Consider the following 21,514-nt stretch of genomic DNA (forward strand, 5'->3'; position numbering starts at 1 on the left):
ACCTTTCTTAAGCTACTTCTCCCCAGGACTTCTTCCCCAACCCACACCCTCCTCCTCCTCCTCCTCCTCTTCCTCTTCCTCCTCCACTTTCTCCTCCTCTTCCCAGAGGTCTGCCAAGTTCTAAGAAGATAAAGTTTCATCTTGCACAACCACCCTCTGAGGTCTGTCTTCCTCTAGAACAATCACGTTCCTTGAGATATCTTCCATTCTCTAAGGTTTTTCAACCTCAAGAAGCAACTGTGGAGCGTTCCGTGGTGGTAGGCGTACCTTAACATCTTCACACCAAGAAGGTGTGAATTACAATCACACAAGAGACAAAAGCAACTGCACGATTTTTAGTAACATACAATAACCGGGCCAAGAGCTGACTCCTTTTTGTGCCTGTGAAGTGTAAGAAAAATATTATCTGAGGATATCAGAGAGAGATTCCACAATCAAGATGTTCACTGTGAGCCTGCAGCAGTGGCTCTTGGGGAAAGTGTTTGCTGTGTGAACGTGAAGACCTGTGTTGGAACCCCAGGACCCATGTAAAGCCATGTACAGACACAGTGGTGTGTTTATAATCTCAGTGCCAGGAGCAATTATGATACGGTTAAAGGAAGGCACAGGAAAATCCCCAAAGCCAGTCTGGAAGATGCAGGCACAAATATCCAATTTTTTTCTTTTCTTAAAAATTTAGATTCATTTGTGTATGTATGAGTGTTTTGCCTGCATGCATGTATGTACACCATGTGGGGTCAGAAGACAGTGTTAGATCCCCTGGGACTAAGTTAACAGATGGTTATGAGCCACAAATTAACAGATGGTTGTGGACTACCACATACATGCTGGGAATCAAACCCAGGTCCCCTGGAAGAGCAGTCAGTAGACTGAACTGCTGAGCCATCTCTCGCGCCAATCCCTCATTTTTATTTTTAACTTTTCTCGTTCAAAACTGCAAAGCCTTAAGTTTCACGGGGGAGGGAAAATTGTGTGCATGGCACTGAATGTTCTCCTAATTAAAACTGTATTGCACAAGAAACACATTCTAATCCCTCCGGGATATAAGAAAGATAACTCAGAAATGTTTTAAATCACCAGGCCAAAGGGGGGAAAAAATTTAACAATCAGTATGAAAGTGGGTCTTGGCACCCTCTAAGAACAAAGGGCATCTCAATGCACTGAGCTCCCCATGAGCTTAGTGGTATCAGGAAAATAATGAGGCAAGAGCTCACCCTGTCTTATAAAAATGGAGGAGGGCTCTGTTGTGTACAGTGTTACTTTGGGGGTATGCTATATCAAGCTAAGCATAAATGGCTACTCAAGCTAAGCCAACGTCCTGGAACAGAGGGACATCTGGGGGATGGGGATGGGGAGGATAAAGAATACTCAATGTGACTTCCAAGTTACCTTGAGCATGGCGTTGCAGTAGCACGGCTCATACATAGCCTTTGATGTCCTCTGGCTGAAAAAGTAAGCTGGGTGTTCAGGGCTGCAGGCAGGGAGGAGGATGCAGGGAGGCGGGTCAGATCACATCCAACTGCTTAAGTAGCATGTGTTTCAAAAGAAAGCCACAGGTGCCTGAGGCACACAGAAATGCTTTCAGGCTTTCGTTGTAAGAAACATTTTGGTTTTTCCCCCTTGGGAAGGGGCTATGAGATGGCGTGACTACAGGTTACGTAAGTAGGAGGTTAGGAAGTCCCTAGATTGTGCAACACTTCGGCATCCTGGCTGCATTCATTCCCTTTCGGCTGATAATGTTAAGTTCCCCCCCTGGGAAACACGCATAAGTTATGAGGTGTCGGTGCCTGGAACATCTGGAAACTAGTTTACTAAGCACTGGCGGGCTGTTATATAAGACGCCCTTCCATTCATGGAGCTGTTACTACAGGAATGTGTGCGTGGTGGCTGCTCCTGCCCTTATTAAGGCTGCATACAGTACCTTAAGCTATAGCCACGTCAGCGCTATTTCTGGATTACTGAAGTAAGTCGTTAACAAGTTTTTTTTTTTTTTTGCTTTACCCGTTCAAAGAATACGATTTGATTCAGTCAAGCGCTCCTAACAAGGAGGCTGAATATTGTTCATTTGTGACCTAAATATGCACCCAGAACCCATAGGCAGAGCCGTCATTTGGACCCTAACACAACTGCAGCCTATCCCTTCTGTAGACATAGTCCCCTACTATGGTGGTGACGTGGATGCCCCAGGACACTGAGACATCCTCTGGGCCATTAATATTCCTAAGCAGTGTCCCACCGCAGTCTTCATGATGACTGTTTTATTTTCTCATCAGACACCCAGAATCTACCCTGAGGCCTTCCGCCACAACCGCTCCACCAGTCCCCACCAAAGGGTGTATCTTTGCCCACTAATAAGTGAAGAAAAAAAGGGAGGGTGGGGAAGGGCCCAGTTATCCTAAGAAATGCAGCTACCAACTCACACAGGCTTTAGCCAGGCATTCAACCCCATTTGGTGAGGTTTGTATTCACTGCACTTTTCTGGAAAACACTGGTCCTGAGCCATCTGCAGCTCTCTCAAGTACCCAAGCGCCCTCTTCAAGATGACTGTCACCTCTAAATAAACTCAAGTTCCTCCTCTCTACTTCAAATCTAGTACATTTTTTTCTATCCTCCTGTCCTTTTCAAACTCAGGAAAATAAGCCAAACCTGTTTCACCCAACACTCGAAGACCTGATACATACCGACATTTCATCAGGGCTCGCATCTGGCCGAACTGGTAGCCTCAGCCATATGGTGTGGGACCAGACCTAGCAGAAGGGTGAGGACTGTCAACTGAAATTACTCCATCTCACTAACAGAGGCCCGAGTGTTAGTAGAAGGACTCATCACGGTGTGCCTCTACCTCAGCACCAGTTACCTTACAGTCATACCTGCAGAGGGGAGCTCAGAGCTAAGGGTCTCTTCCAAAATCCATATCCACTCTGTGTTTTCTCAACCTACAGGCTCACTCAAACGACTCTCACTTATTCAGGAAAAGCAAAACAAAGTCAAAATAAAACACACCCATCGCCTATCAACACCCCCTGCCCACTCTGTCCCCACCTACCATATTTGTCACAGGCGCCTTTGGACACTAGCTGAACTGCATGGTTTTCTTTTCTACAAGTACCCTTCTAGATCTTGCTCTCTCACAGCCTTTCCCTAAGGCTCATGGGACTTAGTTTTCCTTCCCTGAAGTGTCCTCTGGACAGTGGAGATAAATGCTTTCTGACCGCCCCCCCCCAAAAAAAAAGTTCCTAAGAACAGTTAAATATTTTTATCATTTAATTCATGTGATTGATAGTGGTGGCATGTGTGAACTCTCCAAAATGTATTTAAATGTAAACTCATTTCAGTTTAATTGAGAACAGTCTAACAGGATGGAGACGTGGTTCAGCAGTTAAGAGCACCGACTGTTCTCCTGGAGGACCAAGGTTCAATTCCCAGCACCCACATGGTAGCTCACAACTGTCTGTAACTCCAGGATATGACACCTTCTCACACACACACACACACACACACACACATGTGCGCGCGCGCGCGGGTAAACCACCATGGACATAAAAATAAATGAATAAACGAATAAATCTTTAGGAACAGTCTAACAGACTTTAGTGGCAGAGGGGGTGGGAGTCGGGGGGTGGGGGGCACGTAAGAGTGTTTTTCTTGTCTGAAACATGGTCCAATATAGGATGCCAGATAAAAACTAAGGCTTCTCCTCCCAGGATGACATGGTAGACAGGACCACTACGGCACAGGTACCTTTCCCAGCTGAATGTCAGTCCCCAAAGCTGAGGGCCTCAGGTAGGATTGCTCATAGAAAGCGGGTGGATCCACCACAGTTTCTTTAGTTAAAAGGCAGCCTTCTTGCCATTGCCTGTAAAACTCCCGTCTGACAAAGAGTTTCCAAAGACCTGGATGTCAATGTTATCTCAAAGCAAAAACAGCAAAAGGAGGCAAATCAAATGTTTACTCCCGTCAAGTAACTGCTTCAGATTTCCCCACGGAGCACACTTGACAACTACATTGCTAGAAACGGAATTCTTTCCCCAACTTGGCTCAAATCCCTCCTTGTAACATTCAGGAGAGTTGACAGGCATGATCTGAGGGCTGGTCCTCATCCTGTGAGTGACCATCAGTGATCTCTATGCTGGCAAGAGACATGTCAGAACTGCCAAGGGCCTGGGAACTTTGAGCCACCTGGGTGACACCCGGGGGCAAAAGCTTAGGGACTCTCACTGCTCACACACTGATGAGAGTTCTTCCTGGAATGCTGAGGTTTTAGATTCTTTCTTTCTTCTTGAGTCTCGCTGTAGCGTATATTTTTTCTTTCTGTTGACAACACTCTAATGTGCCTGGAAACCGCTCTGTGAGCCTATGTTCCACTTGGGAACATGTCAATACTTTTGCAGATGGCTTGGAGCCTTCCGTTTTTTTTTTTTTTTTAAACAAACCATGATCTCTAAATCATCTTGCCATATTTCTGCACTGCTGTATAAAATGCGCTGGAGGTAACTGCAGTCATTTTTCTCAAGACAACAGAGCTGTCAGTGAACCTGGGCAAGGTTCCTGAGTTCATTAGCTCAAGGCAGGTATCCAGGACGTCCACGTTAGTTTGGGTTTCCTCCAAAGGACCTTGAGACAAGACCCTTGTTTGGCTCATGTCTCGAAGGATAGTTACCTCAGAAGGCAGCCATAGGAACACAGGTCAGTCTGGGAGTGAGACTGGGGTCCAAGATATGCCAGTGATGCTCATGGCATGCGACAGTCACTGTTCACAGACTCATTACCTCCAGAGCACACTGGGATGTGAACAGTGTGTCTCCACAATGCCCCACAGAGGGAGTGGGCAGGGCGTTTGTTTTCTGGCTCCAATCTTTCCCTTCCAGAGGCTGCCCTTGGGTATTGAATCCCCAGAGTCATCAATGCATACCCCAGGCTTTTGTGCATCAGAGAACATTCTGACAGGTCTGCCAGGAGAGCCCAGGCAGGTCTGCAGAGGGCATTACTAGCTAGGAGATGTTAGTATGCACAGGGAATAGCTATCTCAGGGTTGAGGGTACTCAGAGGCTATCCCGGGCAAAGCAACAGCATTCACAAGAGTAGGCAAGCAGCCAGCTCGTGGCTCAATGGAACTGGCATGGCCAGCTGACTCTATAAAGTTCTGTCTTGAGTCTCGGGCTCTCTAATGCCTACAGGGTAGAAGAGTCTTTCATGGGATCATTGCCCCTCAAGGTTTAACCAATTTTTTCTTTTTCCCAGTCTCCCTCTTCCAAAAACAGATGCTCTTTCCCAGGTTCAAGGCCATTTTACCATGTCCATCCTTCAAATCCATCCCACCTTTGGACATCCATACTGGGAAACACAAAAGCCAAAAACACCTTCCTGGGATGTGGCTCCCAAGTTCTTCCTCTTCGGAGCTACTCTAGTACCAAAGGCAAATTGTGACATTTTAAAGCATTTATTTTAAGTTGGAAGAGCAGGTGTCCTCAGCCTTAACTGTCCCAACGAGAGACACCATGAGGAATGTTAACTCCTTCAGTATCACTGGAGTACCCACTACGCAATGTGCACCCATGACAACTGGAGAAAATGAGCCGAGGTTTCTTCCTTTCTCTGAGCTACCAGGCAGGGGTTGCTTGTGTTTGCTGTGGGTGAGTCTAACAGGGGGAAACAGTGGACACGGTTGGTTTGGAAGCGTCCAAGGAAATATAGCCAATTCATTAGTGACATTAGTCTATTTAATCTAGGATGGAGAAGAAAGCTGAGCTGAAGTCGGGACAGGTGAGGAAGCTATAGTTACTCATGCCAGCTATGAGCAGTCATGAGGCAGAGGTTGACTTGCTGAAAGACTTGTGGTCACCTTCCTCTCGCTTCTGGCAGACTCAAGCACCTTGTCTAGTTGCTTTTCTCCCGCTGAGGTAATTGTTTTCAGCAGGGGACAGTGGCATTAGGGGCTGACACTACTTCTTACCTTCTTCAAAAGTTATCCAGAAGATGCCAGAATAACTGCCCAAACTTTATGGTCAACGATCATGCAAACTTGAAGCCGTAACTGGTCGTTTCAATTGTCTGGCAGGCACCGGGCACATGACATGAATACCCAGAAGGGAAGGCGAGAAACCAGGAGACTCGAGTGTGACCAGTGTACACACCAAATGTCAGCCCATATGAGGAGCTGAGTTGGTGTGAAGATGATGTGACCTCCGTCTGGAGGCTTGGAAGAAGCCACCTAGGAGAAAGAGCATGACTAGAGGCTAACTACTCAGAACAAAAGGTGGAGGGGCTGGGCTGTGGCTCAGTGACATGGTGCCTGATGAACACCTCAAGGCCCTGAACGCAACCTCTGGTGACGCAAAAAAAAGAAAGACAATGAAAAAGGAAGGCGGAGGAGGGCCCCCTCTTTGGACACAGGCTAGATAAATGCACAGCTGGTAATTCTGGCTTTAGGAAATAAGGCAAAAATCAATGTTTAGGGATACACAAAACTTGAACACACACACACACACATCTTATTAAATGAAATTTAACTTTCAATCTCCATGCTAGAGAGATCTTGCAGGGGTTGAAGAGATGGCTCAGTGCTTAACAGTGCACATTGCTCCTGCAGAAGAGGACAAGAGTTCAGCTCCCAGCACCCATGCCATAATGCTTAGGGTCTGACCTCTCTGGCTTCTGAGGACACTAGCACTCACCTGCACAGACATATACACAGATACACACACACACACACACACACACACACACACACACACACACACAAATATTTAAAATAAATATTCTTACAACTGATTTTACATCTTTTAGGTCTGTAAATTGCCGATGATATAAAATCTATTACATATTTACATACTTATGAAACAAAGGAAATGAAGACATGGGGTTTGACCTCAAATATGAACATCTTTGGTGACCGAAAACTCTCTTTCCTCTCTTCTCCCTCTTCTGGGTTTATACAATTCCACACTGAGTAGGACAAACCAGGGCTCCCCAGTGCTGTGTCACCCTTGAGAGACAGTTTGGGCCACGAAAAGAAGGCACGGGAACCTCTGAGGTGGAGACGTCCAGAGAGAGGCATCCGACCTGCTCAGAAGCCGAGTGCCAAGACAAGGAAAATCGTTCCCAAATCTGAACGCTCTTATTTATGAATCTCTCTAGAAACTGGAGACAGGGCAGAAACAGAACACGAGCCAACCCCAAATAACATACTGAAGTTACTTGTTCTTCGCTGGAATATAAGAAATTGGAAACAATTCGGAAACTTTTGCCATTAGAATAGGGAATCAAAGCCCAACACAGAAATAAAGCCAAACAATTTATTGGGTATTCTCTCTAACCTGCCAAGAAAACTCTGGAATTTGATGACTCTCATACAATATTTGTAACGATGTCTCATGTCCTGACAAAATAAACACAGACACACATTTTCATGCTATTAAAATCAAAGGTCTAACCTTTGGGTAATTTACATTAGCATTGCAATGTTCTACATGTTAACATGCACCTTTCTTTCTTTTTTTTTTTCTTTTCTTCTTCTTCTTCTTGTTTTGTAAAGCCTTCAAAAAAAAAAAATCAACACATTGCTATGTAAAGTCGATTCACTTCTTCGCAGTTTGGGATGGAAATACCCCGCGAATTGCTTACACTATCAATGGAAGGAAACCAGCAGTTTGAGTGAGACAGAAATGCTAAGAAAACTTCGTCTGAGTAGAAAAACCACTTAGAAACAACACTAGAAGCCAAATGAGCAAGCCACTGTCATAGGGGGAAATGCAAGCAACCAGGAAGGGGTGGGACGGATGGCTTTCAGTAGAATATCAACACTCCATGAACACATGAAAAAAATGATTGGCCCTTCAACTCAGTAAGGAGGCAAGTAGGGCAGACAGCAGCAGTACTTTTCACTTGGGGAGCAGAGGCTGGGAAGGCGCCACACTGCCAAGAGTGGAGGAGCTGTTTCTCCCTTCAGAACTCAGTCCCCACATAGTGGGAGCCCCAACAGCCATTTCAAAGATGGAAGATCTGGAAAATACTGAAGTTGGCCACACCATGCGGCCTAGGAATTCTACTTGAGAAACGTGATGGAGCTGATCACATACATAAGCAGGCAGGTCACTTTGGCTGTAGAAGAAAGAAAAACCCACCCTGCTAGCCACAACACAAGACTTGCCTTTACACGCACACGGTGACATTTCAAACAGCTACAAAACCAAAACCTTATTTGTGTCCTGACCAGGATGATGCCCTCGTGCGCCTTTTCTTAAGACTGTGTAGAATGAGCCTGTCTTCAAACGATAGAAAGGCACAAGGCCGGTGTAGGTCAGGTAACCAAGCCACACATACTAGGCCATGATCTTGTTTTTATTTCAGGCAGAACTTATTTCACTCTGAGGGCAATTTTCTGGCAACAAAGATATAAAGGGAACGTACCTCCTCATTCCTGACATCTCTCTAATATCTTTTGATAGGAGCGTCTCCTCCTATCAAAGCCTGCATAAAAGTACAACAGTGAACACCAGGCTGTGACAGCCCCGAAGGGGGCACTGGGCGGAAAGACGCCACCACCGTGATTCATGACCCTCAGCTAATGAGCAAGGCCACATGACAGCTCGGTACTGCCTGCGACTGCAAAAGTCTTTTGTGGGAATAATTTAATTGCTACTGACAGGGCTGATAGATGTCACTAGAGTCTGTTCCAGTAGCGTCATGACTGACAGAGCAGAGGGAAAGCTGGAAAGGGGCCACACAGGATTCGGGAAGCCATTGGAAATGGATGCGCATTTCCAGTCCGTGACAACCAGCAGGGGCACCACTGGGACGCCATGCAATGGTGGTCAGAAACCTGCGGGGTTGTCACAGTTATCACAGAGGCACACACCAGCAGAGGACGGAAGGCATTAAATTCAGAGGGTAGAAAGCCTGTCCCAAGGCTTTGAGGCCGAAGGCATGAAGTACAACATCACTCACCGAGAGGAACCGAGTGACTTTCCAGTTACACATGTTAATTCAAAACTGATCACAAGGTGGCTTCTAAAATGAATTGTTGGCGCAATATGAAATGCATAAACTTGAATATCCTCTCACGATGAACAAGTTGTATCCTTTCTCGGCGTCACTTATCAGCACACACACACACAAATACACATACATACATACATACATACATATACATGCATGCACACACTGTGTAAATAATAATATTCTGTCAAGCAGGTCTTGTAAAGAAACCAAGATGTCTTTTGAAGAAAATATTGCTCACTGATGAAAAGTGTGGGAAAGCTTAAGCTTTGTCACAGGTGGAAGCAGTCTTGGCAGGCTTTACCCTTAGGGCACCCCATGAATACCTTGTGACAGACTGAGTGGAGCCATCCTGGGTCTGGAATTCAGGAAACAGACCTGGGAACCCCACCTGGACTATTGTCTTTCTAATGGACCCTCACCGGGAGAAGGAGCCGGCCCTTCCCACGACTCAGGCAGTTGGGGAGGAGAGAACAACAAGTTGAGCCTAGGGGAGAGAGCGTGGGGAGCAGCGGACCGGCTGGACCAGCACGCAGGCCAGAGAGACACCTAAGGACCCGCCCCGAGGAACAGATACCGGAAGGTTCACTCTTTTGTCCCTTTAACCTTTTTTCCTTCTTGTGTAAGCTAGTTGGGTTGTATAATAAAGTTTAATTATTAAGAAACAGAACCAACAGGAAAGAAATGATTTGTTAAGCCCAGAAAAGACACTGAGGAATGCCTGTATGCACACTGCTTGCTAAGTGGGTGACAATCAGTAGTGTCATATGAAGTGGAAGGGTGGCAGATACACCTCAGTACTAAAAATGAAGCCACAGGAGGCCCCAGGGGACATTTAAGTATACACTACCAAGAGAAGGCAGTCTCAGAGGACTGGCTCTCATTTAGCAAAGTGCATCAAAAGTTCCTCTGGTGCTTCAGCGCTTAGTAGCTCATGGCTTCTCAGCAGTGAGCTCCATGATGTGCAGCTACATCCACCCCGTCACCTCTTGGATGATGTCTTGGTGACCTCTAAGCTTTGATAGTCATGAATAAAGTCCCTTTAAATATGTATGTGTGGCTTCTTTCCCCGGGGATATGAGTTTGTTTGACTCACTCAGGCACATCAGGAAGTGTGATTTCAGAAACCATCTTGGCCAGGCTGTTTAGTTTTACATGAAACCGTCTTCCAAAATGACTGTACCATCTTGCAGCCCATCACTCTGCGAATCAGAGGTCCAGTTGCTATGCCAAATCACAAGCATTTGGTAGTGTCAGCGCTCTGAACGTAAGCCACTCTAACAGGTATGAATGGCATGTCAGTTAACATACCACTCTCCAGAGGCATACAGGCTTGGCCTCTCGCTCACCATCTGTTTGTCTCTGTTGGTAAAGTATCTATTTGGATCTTTTGAGCACATTCTAAACTATTTTCCTGGTTACTGTTGACTTCTTAAATTATCGTGGTCTTATTATTTCTTTAACAATCTTTTTTAAATTTAATTACTTTACAGACTGATACCTTCCAGTCCCCTCTCTCCTCCTAATCCTGCCCTCAGGTCCCCCTCTCCTTCTCCTCAGAGAAGAGGGCCCCTAAGGGGTACCAAACCACCCTGGCACCTCAAGTCACAGCAGGACCAAGCCCATCCTCTCCCACTGAGGCCTGACAAGGCAGCCCAGGAAAGGGAAAGGGATCCAAAGGCAGGGAGCAGAGTCAGAGACAGCCCCTACTCCCATTGTTAGGGGACCCACATGATGACCAAGCTGCACATCTGCTACATATGTGTAGGAAGTTTAGGTCCTGCCTGTGCAAACTCTCTGGTTGGTGGTTCAGTCTCTGTGAGGAGCCTCCATGGGCCCAGGTTAGTTTACTCTGTAGTTTACTTCTTGTGGTGTCCTTGATCCCTGCGCTTTCTCAATCCTTCCTCAATGAAGATCCATCAAGAAAACCTTTAGATACATAACAGAAGGCAAGCAAGAGGGCTCAGCCCCAGAAGGTGCTTGCTGCCAAGTCAAACAACCCAAGTTCCATCTCTAAGATAGAAGGCAAGAACATATTCCCACAAGCCACACACACACACATACACACACACACACAACTATAAACAAACAAACAGAAATAGGTTGGATTGTAGAAAGAGGTAAAAATGGCTATGGGTTCGCTTTCCTACAAGGCCAACCTAGGTCACTGTCTCTAAGGACAGGGGCTGATCTCCACTGCACACGACTCGCCAGCTCCTGGTGGACAGTCAGGATAGCCATGTGATGAGGCAGCATAAAATTCCTCCTGGCTGGAGGAAACATAAAGGTCGCTGAGCAGGTTTGATACTGCTTCCAAAGATTTAAATAAAATAGGCAAACATAAGACTCTTCCAGGCTCCTTGTAACAGATTCGGAGTTTAACTTCCTCCCAAATCTACCTTTTCTGAACTCTTTTAGCTTAAAGGTTATTTAAAAGTTTCATCGTAAGGGAAAACCGTAAAAGTATCAAATTAAAATCCAAAGGCAACGGGGCCCCAGCTAGGAGCAGCTCTTGTCTAACTGTAAACTCTGAAGAGGAAGGGCGAGCCAACTTCTACCCATCATGGACCTCTGCAATTTCCAAGGACTGGCGCACTAGAAAACTGGTGTGGTTATCGCTAGTCATCCTTGGCCACTGTCACTGGTAGGACTCCTCAAGGCGCATTCTAGACTAAGGATGGGTTATTTTCTCACAGGTGTGGGCAGGGGAAAAAAAAAGGCATTCAGGGAGTGAGGTAGGCTTTGAGGCTCGAGACGTGTCAGACCTGAGAACTCAGTGGGTAGAACGCCTGTATCACAGGCCTAAGGACACGAGTTCGGATCCCATCAGCCTCCAGGAAGCTGTGTGTAGCAGAGCACACCCACATATCCAGCATCAGGGATGGGGGAGCCATCTGAGGTACATTGGCCAGTGTCCTAGTCAGACGGGGGAAGCTCTTAATACAGAGAAAGAGAGACGCTGTTACAAAATAAATAAATAAATAAATAGATAAATAAATAAATAAGTGGAGAGCCATCAAAGAAGACACCAGATGCCAAACACTAATTTCCACACATATGCTACACATGTACATGCATGTACACCCACGTGCACACACTCCTGCTATAAATATAGCACAAAGAGAGGGAGAAGAGGGAGCTGCCAGTGTTCCCCAGAACAGTGGCTGCCACTCACACAGGAAAGACAGCTTTCTAAGCCACATCCCAAGCCTCGCATGGCATCAGCAGTCCCTGTGCCATCGTGACCAAGTGTGTGCTGAGGGCTGACTACACGCTACAGACAAAACAAGGAATACAGGTGATGAACCCAACCCGTGTTCTTTTCATCGCTAGAGAACGCACTACCAAGCCTAGAGCTTTTCCTTGTCACACATATGATGTCTTATTCCAACAACACATACGTGTGCGACTCAGACACAGATGTGGGTGAAAAGTTTCATTCAATGGTGTCCTCACGTTCTGTTTTCTCACTCATCCAGGCATGTTGTGACTCCCTTGTTAACTCTTTCAGTCACATGTACACACACACACACACACACACACACACGCACACACACACACATGCACACACTAACTCCTAATGCTAACACGTTACACACTCACTGACAAGAATATTTTGGTCCAGCATGCTGGGCTGTATGATTCTCTTGCCCCAGATATGACAGCACTATAGCTGGTCAGCCATGTATATTTTCTAAGACACCCTCCCCCCAGGAAACAATAATGCGTGGGTAGCTTTTTCTCATGCTAAGATGACCTGTTAGATACCCATTTGTTATAAGGGAATGCAACCAGTAATGATAAAATCTCATGGAAATGTCGGTGACTCTCCAAGTTCCTTTTGAGAGGAAGAGAAGAGGCAGGCCTCCTACTGTTCACTTCCAAACCAGGACACACAAGGAAGCAATCCAGAGGCCACCAGGTGTCCCTGCTGGTTCTGTGGGGCACCGGACCGTGGACTGTCACTGAAGCAATCCCTGTGGAGACCACTATCCAGCACTTTGTCTAACTCTGGAACGCAGCTTCATCAATGCCGACGGCAGGCATTTGGAATTGGACATAAAAACTTTAATTCTGGCTCCTCCCCCACCACTTACCTTCACTGGTCTACGGTGAGATTGATGAACCCATTAAAAGCAAAGAGAAGACTGTAAGAAAAATATTTACCTAATCTAAGAGACAGACCTATCCAACGTGTGTTTGCGGTACAGCTGCCCCACTGTGATAACTTCTCACTCCTAACCATTTTTATCTCTGTCAGGGCAGCTCTGACCGGAATCCTATTCGGAAAAGCAAACTTGCTCAAAATGCTATTCATATTTCTAATGAAGTTTCCTTTCATTTAAAATAGGCCATAGCTCAGGAAAGCAAACTCAGAAACCAAAAAGATGGCCTGAAGTTATTCCAGGTTAGTAAAACTTTATAGTTTCAAACACTTTAATCCTGAAATACTGGTTTCACTAGCACAGACCTCAAGGTTTTTCTATGTAAACTCTTTGGCTTCCAGAGCTTCAGTTTTATATTCTCCCACACAAAATAAACTCATATTGGAGAGAAGAAGCACGAAGCATTTGCGGTTCTTAGCTGTGACTCCCCTGAAGAGGATCTTGGCGGTGTCACAGATTCAAATGCTTACCGCCCGGATCTTAAGTTCTCAATTCTTTCTGGCTTAAATGAACCTTCAACCTTCCAGTGATCCAAACACCCCCAGGAGGCTTTGTGTGGGCATAGCACACACCACACACACACCACACACACCACACACACACACACACACCACACACACACCACACACACCACACACACACACACACCACACACACACCACACACACCACACACACACACACCACCACCACCCCCACATGCACAACCTGAGTGTCTGTGTTTACTTCGCGAAAATACCCTGCAGAAAATGACTCTATGGGTATGTTTCCTACTCCATTCTACCAAGCATTTAGTGGGGGGCGGAGGGGGGAAGAGAAAAGCAAGAAGACGGAACAGGAAGGAAGGAGAAGAAGAAGACGACCTAAGAGGGACTAGGGGGAAGGAAAAACACTAGATGCTCCCCGCCCCCCGAGCTGTGCTTGTGCAGAACTCTGGCTTAGCTTCATTGCAAACGTCTCCTGTTAACTGACCGTGAGAGTGACAGAGTGTAAGACAGATCATCTTCAGCAGTGCGGTTCTTAGCACACCAGGACAGACAGCATCACAGTAGTTGGGGGTGGGCTTCTCCAGCCTTCAGCTGTGGCTGACCCCACCCGTGGCCCTGACTCCACATCTTCCTAGTGACAAATCACACTTCTCTCTCAGGTGGCGAGTTTCCCAAACTCCACTGACCTAACAACAACTTGTCAAATATACAAATTCCCAGACCACCTTTCCTGAGCTCCAATTTCTAGAGAAGCGTCTAAGTTTTCTAACTGAAGCAAACCCAGGCTTTGTGGCTTTCTGCCTGTGTGCAGGGCAGTAACCACAAGGATGCTGCATAGACACCCAGGCAGCCATTCTAATAAAGCACGAAGAACGGGCTTAAAGATAAGGTTTGAAGAGAGCTACTGGAAGCTAATTTGGAAAACACAAAACTAAATTCCAGTAAGGCGAAGAAGGAGATAGCTGGGGAAAGTGGGGGCCGTTTAAAAAAAAAAAATGTTTGTGTAGCTTCAAATAACCAAGTAAAGCACTGTAAAACCAAGAGTAAGATACAACATGAGCCCGCAGCGGGCAGCAACACGCTCTGGGGGCATCTACACATCCCAGACCTTCACATCACCATGAGGTTTAGATTTAATAACCATCTAGTCCGTGGCACGGGCCCAGGAATGCACATGCGTACTTCAATGTCTTTAATAATGAGAGCTGGGAAATGATGAAGGCTTGAAAATAAACAACACTCTCTCTTACAACATTTGGGGACAGAAGGCAAAGGCCCACCAGATGAGCGAATAACTACCTTCCAAAATCCCTCCTGCTGTTTAATTTTCATTTTACTAGCTACAAAATACAGTGAAACTGAATCTCTGAGTTAAACCATTTTAAAAGAATAGGAATGTTTATGTATATTCCATTATAGAGCAAGAAGGTGGAGGGGGGACGTCGTACAATTTTAGGCCAAGAAGTGATTCATCATCAGCTTTGTGTTTAAAAAATAACCCCAATCAAGTCAGCTGAACAGTAAATTCCTCTGAGCCCCACTTTCAACTCTTTTTCTCTCGCTTGGTCTCTTTTCTGGAACATTCTTCGCATGGTGTAGCACTGCGTACAGCGAGAGCACTTCATAAATAGGAAAAAGTAGAATGAAGTGTGTTAGGCCTGAGCCTGCAAGGGCCAAGTCATAGGCATAATTCCAGAGGTTAACATCAGCCAGGTGAAAACTGACCCAAATACTCTGGGATGCACTGCTGAAACCATCTTATCTCTGAAGCAGAGTACATCATCAGGATGTGGGGTTCGGCTGAGCACCCCAAAGAGCCAACCATATCAGTGACAGGAGCCATTCTAAAAGCATCACGTGAATCTGCCCATCCCCACAGTTCTCTAAAAACCAAACCATATTTGGAATAATAATAATAATAATAATAATAATAATAATAATAATAATAATAATAATAATTCAATTGTTTTTCATAAAAAATGAGGAGAAAGCTCACCGTGGATACAAGAACAAGCCATCTGAAATCACCCATACTATCCTAACATTCACATCTCCTCAGGGTTTTCTTTAGGGACTGGTTAAATTTCATTCTTATTAAGCCAGAAATGAAGTTAATTTCATTTCTTAAGTAAAACTGCTTAACAACAAGGAAATGGGGCCCCAGGGTATACTCGAGTTTCAATTTGCCCAACTAGTAAACTGTTTTTGTTTTTGTTTTTTAACAGCCAAATAGGCAGATAGGTTATTCTGTTGATTTCTTCTATTGCAGAGTGAAAACAGAATAGTTGGACATGTGACAAGAGGACTCAATTAATTAGGAGCATCTTCTTTAGCGTCAAGCACATGCATGTCTTACAAAAGAGTTGGAACTACACATGGATGCTAAGCCTACTTGATTTTGACATTTTAACACTAATGGTCCCAATTCCTTGCCACCATGAGATAAATAAAAATCTAATAAGATTGAGATTTCTATAGGCACGCCATATTTGGTTTAAAACACTCACACGCACACATACACACACACACACACACACACACGCACGCACGCGCGCATGCACACACACATGAATGTACAAAACACTCTGTAGTATTATTTCTATTCTATGAGAACAAAAATGAGACTGAAGCAAGTCTAGACTAAAACATGAAAGGAAACTGAGACCTTGTGCAGTGTTAAAATGTCATTTCCCAATAAAGTCAGAGGAGATGGAGCAAAAAGGCCAACTGAACAGCAGCAACAAGAGAATGGCCAGGCCACACAACAGGGCTCATCTTGCAGGACTGTTGTGTGTTGGATTGTTTGATGGCATCTGTATTATCTATAAGCATTTGTATTCTTCACTAAATAGACACAGTAAGGGGCTGGAGAGATGGCTCAGGGGTTAAGAGCACTTTCTGCTCTTCCAGAGGGCCTGAGTTCGATTCCCAGCAAGCACATGGTGGCTCACCACCATCTGTAATGTGATCTGGTGCCCTCTTCTGGTGTGCATGAAGACAGTGTGCTCATGTACATAAAATAAACAAATCTTTAAAAATAAATAAATCAATAAATATACATACACAGGGTAGATCGCTGAAACCACCGTATATTTGCAAAGAAACCGAAAAGTCTTAAAACATATACTAGAAAGTCACATTTAAGAATGTCATAGAGTCCATAAATAAATAAATGACTAACTGACTGACTGGATGTTTTCCTGCCATCTCTGACCATCTAAGGGTTGGCAGTTCTCCTATGGCATAAAGTAGGGAATGTCTAATGCTGACAGGTAAATGGAGAACAATTGTTCCAGAAAGGAGGAAGTCTAGGGTTCATTCACATGGAAGAAAGGCGCAGGGAATCTATACAGTGGCAAGAAAAAAAATTTAAAAGTCTAGACAGTGGGAACATGGGCTATGAGCCCATGTAGAATGGCCATTCCTCATGGCTACTGATCTGACAGACACCCTTGAGATCACAGGTAAAGTCTGCTAGGCAATATTTTAATGGTTACACTATTATTTAAACATTTTTCTGCTATTGCAAAGCCACCTATTTATTTTAATCATGAAAAAATCTTCCCCCAATATGGCTATCTGACAAGTATGTGAAGACAAAAGTGAACAAAGGCTTATTTCTCCAGCAACTCCATAATCTCACTTTTCAAATATACCTATGCCCGCCCTCTTCCCAAATTACCTTTCTTGGATTTGGCTCCGATCTTAAGTTTGGATGGCCATGCAATCTGTGTGTTTGTCTCTTCCATGATCTGAGTCAGAAATCAAGAGAAAAATATTGACTTAATTAAGAACTTGTATTTACATATAAGATTTTCACACATAAAAATCTTATTTTCATGTTTCCAGATGTGTGTTGATACAACAAAACGGTCTCAGCTTAAAACAATGCAAATGTCTCTTAAAAAGCTTGAGGGAGAAAAGGAGATGTGTTTTTCTAAGTCCTTAATCTATTGAGAGTATCCAAGTCTGTGTTGTTCTCTCTCTGATTCCAGAATTTTAACAGAAACAAGACCTAAAAGTACATGGACAAGTAATAAAGCCAGCTCGTTGCCAGGACCATCAGAGATGCTTGCACTGAATAAAACTCACCCACGACCATCATGGTAATATAAAACTACGAATGAAGCCATATTAAGTGAAGATTTCCTTCTATCCCACAAGATGAAACACACACACACACACACACACACACTCTCTCTCTCTCTTTCTCTCCCTCCCCCCCTCTCTCTCCACATTTGTGTTTCATTAAAACTGATGAAATGCTTCAAAACAACAACATCCCTTCATAAAGCTACATTTCCCATCATCCCTCACATGGGCCAAGACAGAGTTTACAATATAGTTCTTCCCACTCATACCTTCAGGTGAGACCAGCAGGAGGAGCCTAGCACATAGACTGAGGGAGGACTGGCAGTAGGCATGAAAAGGGAGGGAGGAGGTGACGAGGCAGACAGTGAGGGAAGTGCAGTAGACACAGACAGCAGCACAAATGAAGCCAACAAGTAATCTAAAAGAAATCTGAGTCTCCAAAACAAAACATCCATCCTTCCTTGTCCACTGCACAGGACTGTTCACTTTGTAACATGACTAGGGAACGCAACAAGATAAGAGCAAGCAATGTCTAGACCTAGCAGCCAGCACCACTCATTAATTACCCAGAATTTAGATTCAGAGTTAACTAAAGTAGCCAAACGGTGAAGACAACTGAATGCATTCAGAACACAATTAACAGTAACATTTCTTTTGTGGGCCTTTATACCAGACATAAGAGTAAATGGTTCACACAGGCCGTCTATCACTGAATCTCCTTCCTTCAAGCGCCCTACAGCTCTCAGCAGCTGTCTCAGGCTGGCAGCCTACCCATGCGTTCTGTCTGGTCGTTGTCAGGGATGTTAGGAGTTGGGCCAACACTTGAAGATCCAAGAAGCCAGCAGAGAAAATTCAGATGTCTGATTTTCTGGAAAAGTTGGTAGATTCGACACAAGGAATTCATGGGCAGCAGTTATCTGGCACAGAGGACAGTTGCCTGCTGTGGACAAGGCCAGTGGGCTCTCAGCTGCTCCAGAGCCCCACTGTGTCCCTGATGCTGAGGTCAAACGTTACTTGTATGTTGCCGCTGACTTGTTTGTAGTGCTCACTGGTCACTTGGCCCAGTGTCTACCCTGCTGTCTTTCTTGGAAAATATTTCTACTTGAAAGCAACAAAACAAAAACCGAGATCTCACTGTCTCTACTTGGTCTATATACTAATCTGACCCAGAAGGAAATTGAGTCTCTTGTCATCATCCTTCTAAGACCTGGTCCCTGCCTACCTCACCTTTGCTAATTAAGTTGTCATCAACATTAAGTGGATTAGTTAACTCTATGTTATTGGCTTTTTGTTTTGTTTTTCAGAGAGAGTTGTTCATTGATATGAGACACGGTCTCACATTGGCCTCAAATCTATAGTCTTCTTGCCTCGGCCTCCTAAGTGCTGAGACTACAGAGTGCAGCAACCAAGCCCAACTCTACAGGGCTATTAAAAAATAAAATTGAAAAAGGGATGATTGCTCATTGGTTAAGAGCACATGCTGCTCCTGCAGAGGGCCTGAGTTCTGTTCCCAGGACCCACATGTTAGCTCACAACCATCCATAACTCCAGTGGCAGGGGATTTGACACCTCTTCCGATCTCTGTGGGCACTGCACATACACAGTGCATATACATACATGTAACAGAAAAGCAAACCTTTTTGTCTTTTTAAATTTTATTTCTTTTGTCTGTGAGATTATAATTATATCAATTCCACCCTCCCATTCTTCCCTCCAAAGTTTCCCATACATCCCTCCTTTCTTTCACATCCATGGCCCTCTTTTTTCATTAATTGTAGTTACATCCATATATGGCTAATCATATATATATGCTTCTAAATAAAATCAGCACAAACCTTCCCAAAAAATAAAGTACCATCCTCTTCAACTGCCTCAACCCCAGCTGCCCAGTAGATGTCCTCTCCCTGTTTCACCACTGCAGGACCTGTGAACCTACTGATCTCTCTTGTGAACAGTTCCAGCTCAGGCCCCTCCCCAAACCCAACCTTCAGCTGTCACCTGCTCAAGCTACCACTCTTCCCACCGTTATGTCGCCCGGCTACAATCACGCCCTCTCCTCGCTAGGCTCACATTCTTCCTCATCCTTATGTCAAGCAAGTGTTGTCTCACCTCCTGTATTTACGAGTTCACAGCCTGAAAAATTAGGGGGAAAAAAATGGAGCTCACTGTTCTGCACACAGCAAACATTAGGTATGTTTGTGCAAATGATGCTGAAGACGTCCTTATCTAGTTACCTATGTAGAGTCAGGTCGTTTCTAGTGTTCTCAGGCAATTTCTAGGGTGTCGTGTGGAGCAAAGCACGTGACCATTCTCAGCCTCATTCTCACATCCCTGTGAAATTATGTGTAGTTTCTACTGCTTGGGCAGACACAAGGACTGGAGAAGATGGACAGAATTCTGATGGAGGAAATGCTTGCTGATGCTGGAAGCTGTAAGGAAACAAACTGGCTGGCTGAGAAAGGGTGTGGAAACAGTCCCTCACAGAGGAGCAGTGCATAGGGGAAGAGAAGAGGGCACATGGAAGACCATCAGTCAGCACAGGTGAGAGGCTGTGAGTCTCGGCTTGTGCTACCAGGAAGGCTCAGGTCTCCTGATATCTGCATCTATCGATAAGCCCTAAACAGACTTGAAGACGTGACACAGATCAAGGCCATCAAGACTCCTGTGACATCATTTGCTATTGGTCGATCACAGCTACTGCAGGGTGGAGCAACTTATTTCACTTTCAGGGGGTCAGAAGTGTCCCCCAAGGGCTTAAGAGTTAAGCTGATAGTGCAAATTCTCTCTTTAGGGATGGCAGGGCAACACCCTAAGGCCTGTGGGTCAAAACCCCTAAAAGATAACCGGAAACACAGGTATTTACATTACGGTTCTGAATAGTCATAAAATTACAGTTATGAAGTAGCAACGAAAATAATTTTACGGCTGGGTGTCACCACAGCATGAGGAACTGTGCTAAAGGGTCTCAGCATTAGGAAGGTTGAGAAACACTTCTCTAAGAGAATATTTCAGCATAGGTGGAAGCAAAAAAACCTAGGGGGAGGGGTGAAGGGGGCTCAGGAAGTCCAGCCCTTGAGTTTGATGTACAAAAGAGCCGTGGAGATGGGTTGACACCCACACAAGAAGCAGCTCAAAGGACATACATGCAGCAAGCTGTGCAAAAGGTGTCCTAAACAGACCATCAGAGGACTAGAAAAACCAAAGTCAGGAAGACATTAGAAATGAAAGACACTGAAAAGACCCCCCGCCCCCCGAGACGAAAATTACCATCTCAGTCTCGGGAAGAAAAAGAAAACATCTGAAGTGACTTCCAGAAAACTGGTTCTAGGTGTTTTGTTTTAGTGTGTGTGTGTGTGTGTGTGTATGGTGTGGTGTGTGTGTGTGTATGGTGTGGTGTGTATATGTAAGTGTGCATGTGTGTGTGTGTGTGACTTTTGCTGTGCCAATTTCTACATGTCACATAACCAAACTGCTGACTCCACTGTACCGTCTATAAACATTTTTAAAGGCTTTTTTTTTTTTTAATTATGGGGCTAAGGAGAAAATTCTGTGGCTTTTCAGTGGGTGGAGGCACTGCTTTCTTTAAGAGGGTCTCATGTGTTTCCCAAAGTCATTTACTTATTACAAACTTGACCAGGAAATCACTTCCCAGAAACCTGCTGTGAGCCTTAGTTCACACGTAAGTCAATACTCTGTCCAAAATGTTCAGTTTCCATCCAAGGACTTAATTGGATTAAGTGGCTAACTCTGACCCTCTCTCTCCCAGAAGGAT

The 21,514-nt window shown here is 44.9% G+C and overlaps 1 protein-coding gene across 1 annotated transcript in view; it reads right to left on the minus strand.

The window, feature by feature from the left end:
• Window positions 1-21,514, minus strand: part of Bicc1 (BicC family RNA binding protein 1) — a 220,032-nt gene that overhangs the window by 80,655 nt on the left and 117,863 nt on the right. The window contains exon 3 of the mRNA XM_051153203.1: window positions 17,333-17,402. Within this exon, the coding sequence (XP_051009160.1) occupies window positions 17,333-17,402 (70 nt within the window). The remainder of the gene's footprint in view (window positions 1-17,332; window positions 17,403-21,514) is intronic.

Source organism: Acomys russatus, chromosome 11 (assembly GCF_903995435.1).
Source record: "Acomys russatus chromosome 11, mAcoRus1.1, whole genome shotgun sequence".
NCBI classification, from domain to species: domain Eukaryota; kingdom Metazoa; phylum Chordata; class Mammalia; order Rodentia; family Muridae; genus Acomys; species Acomys russatus.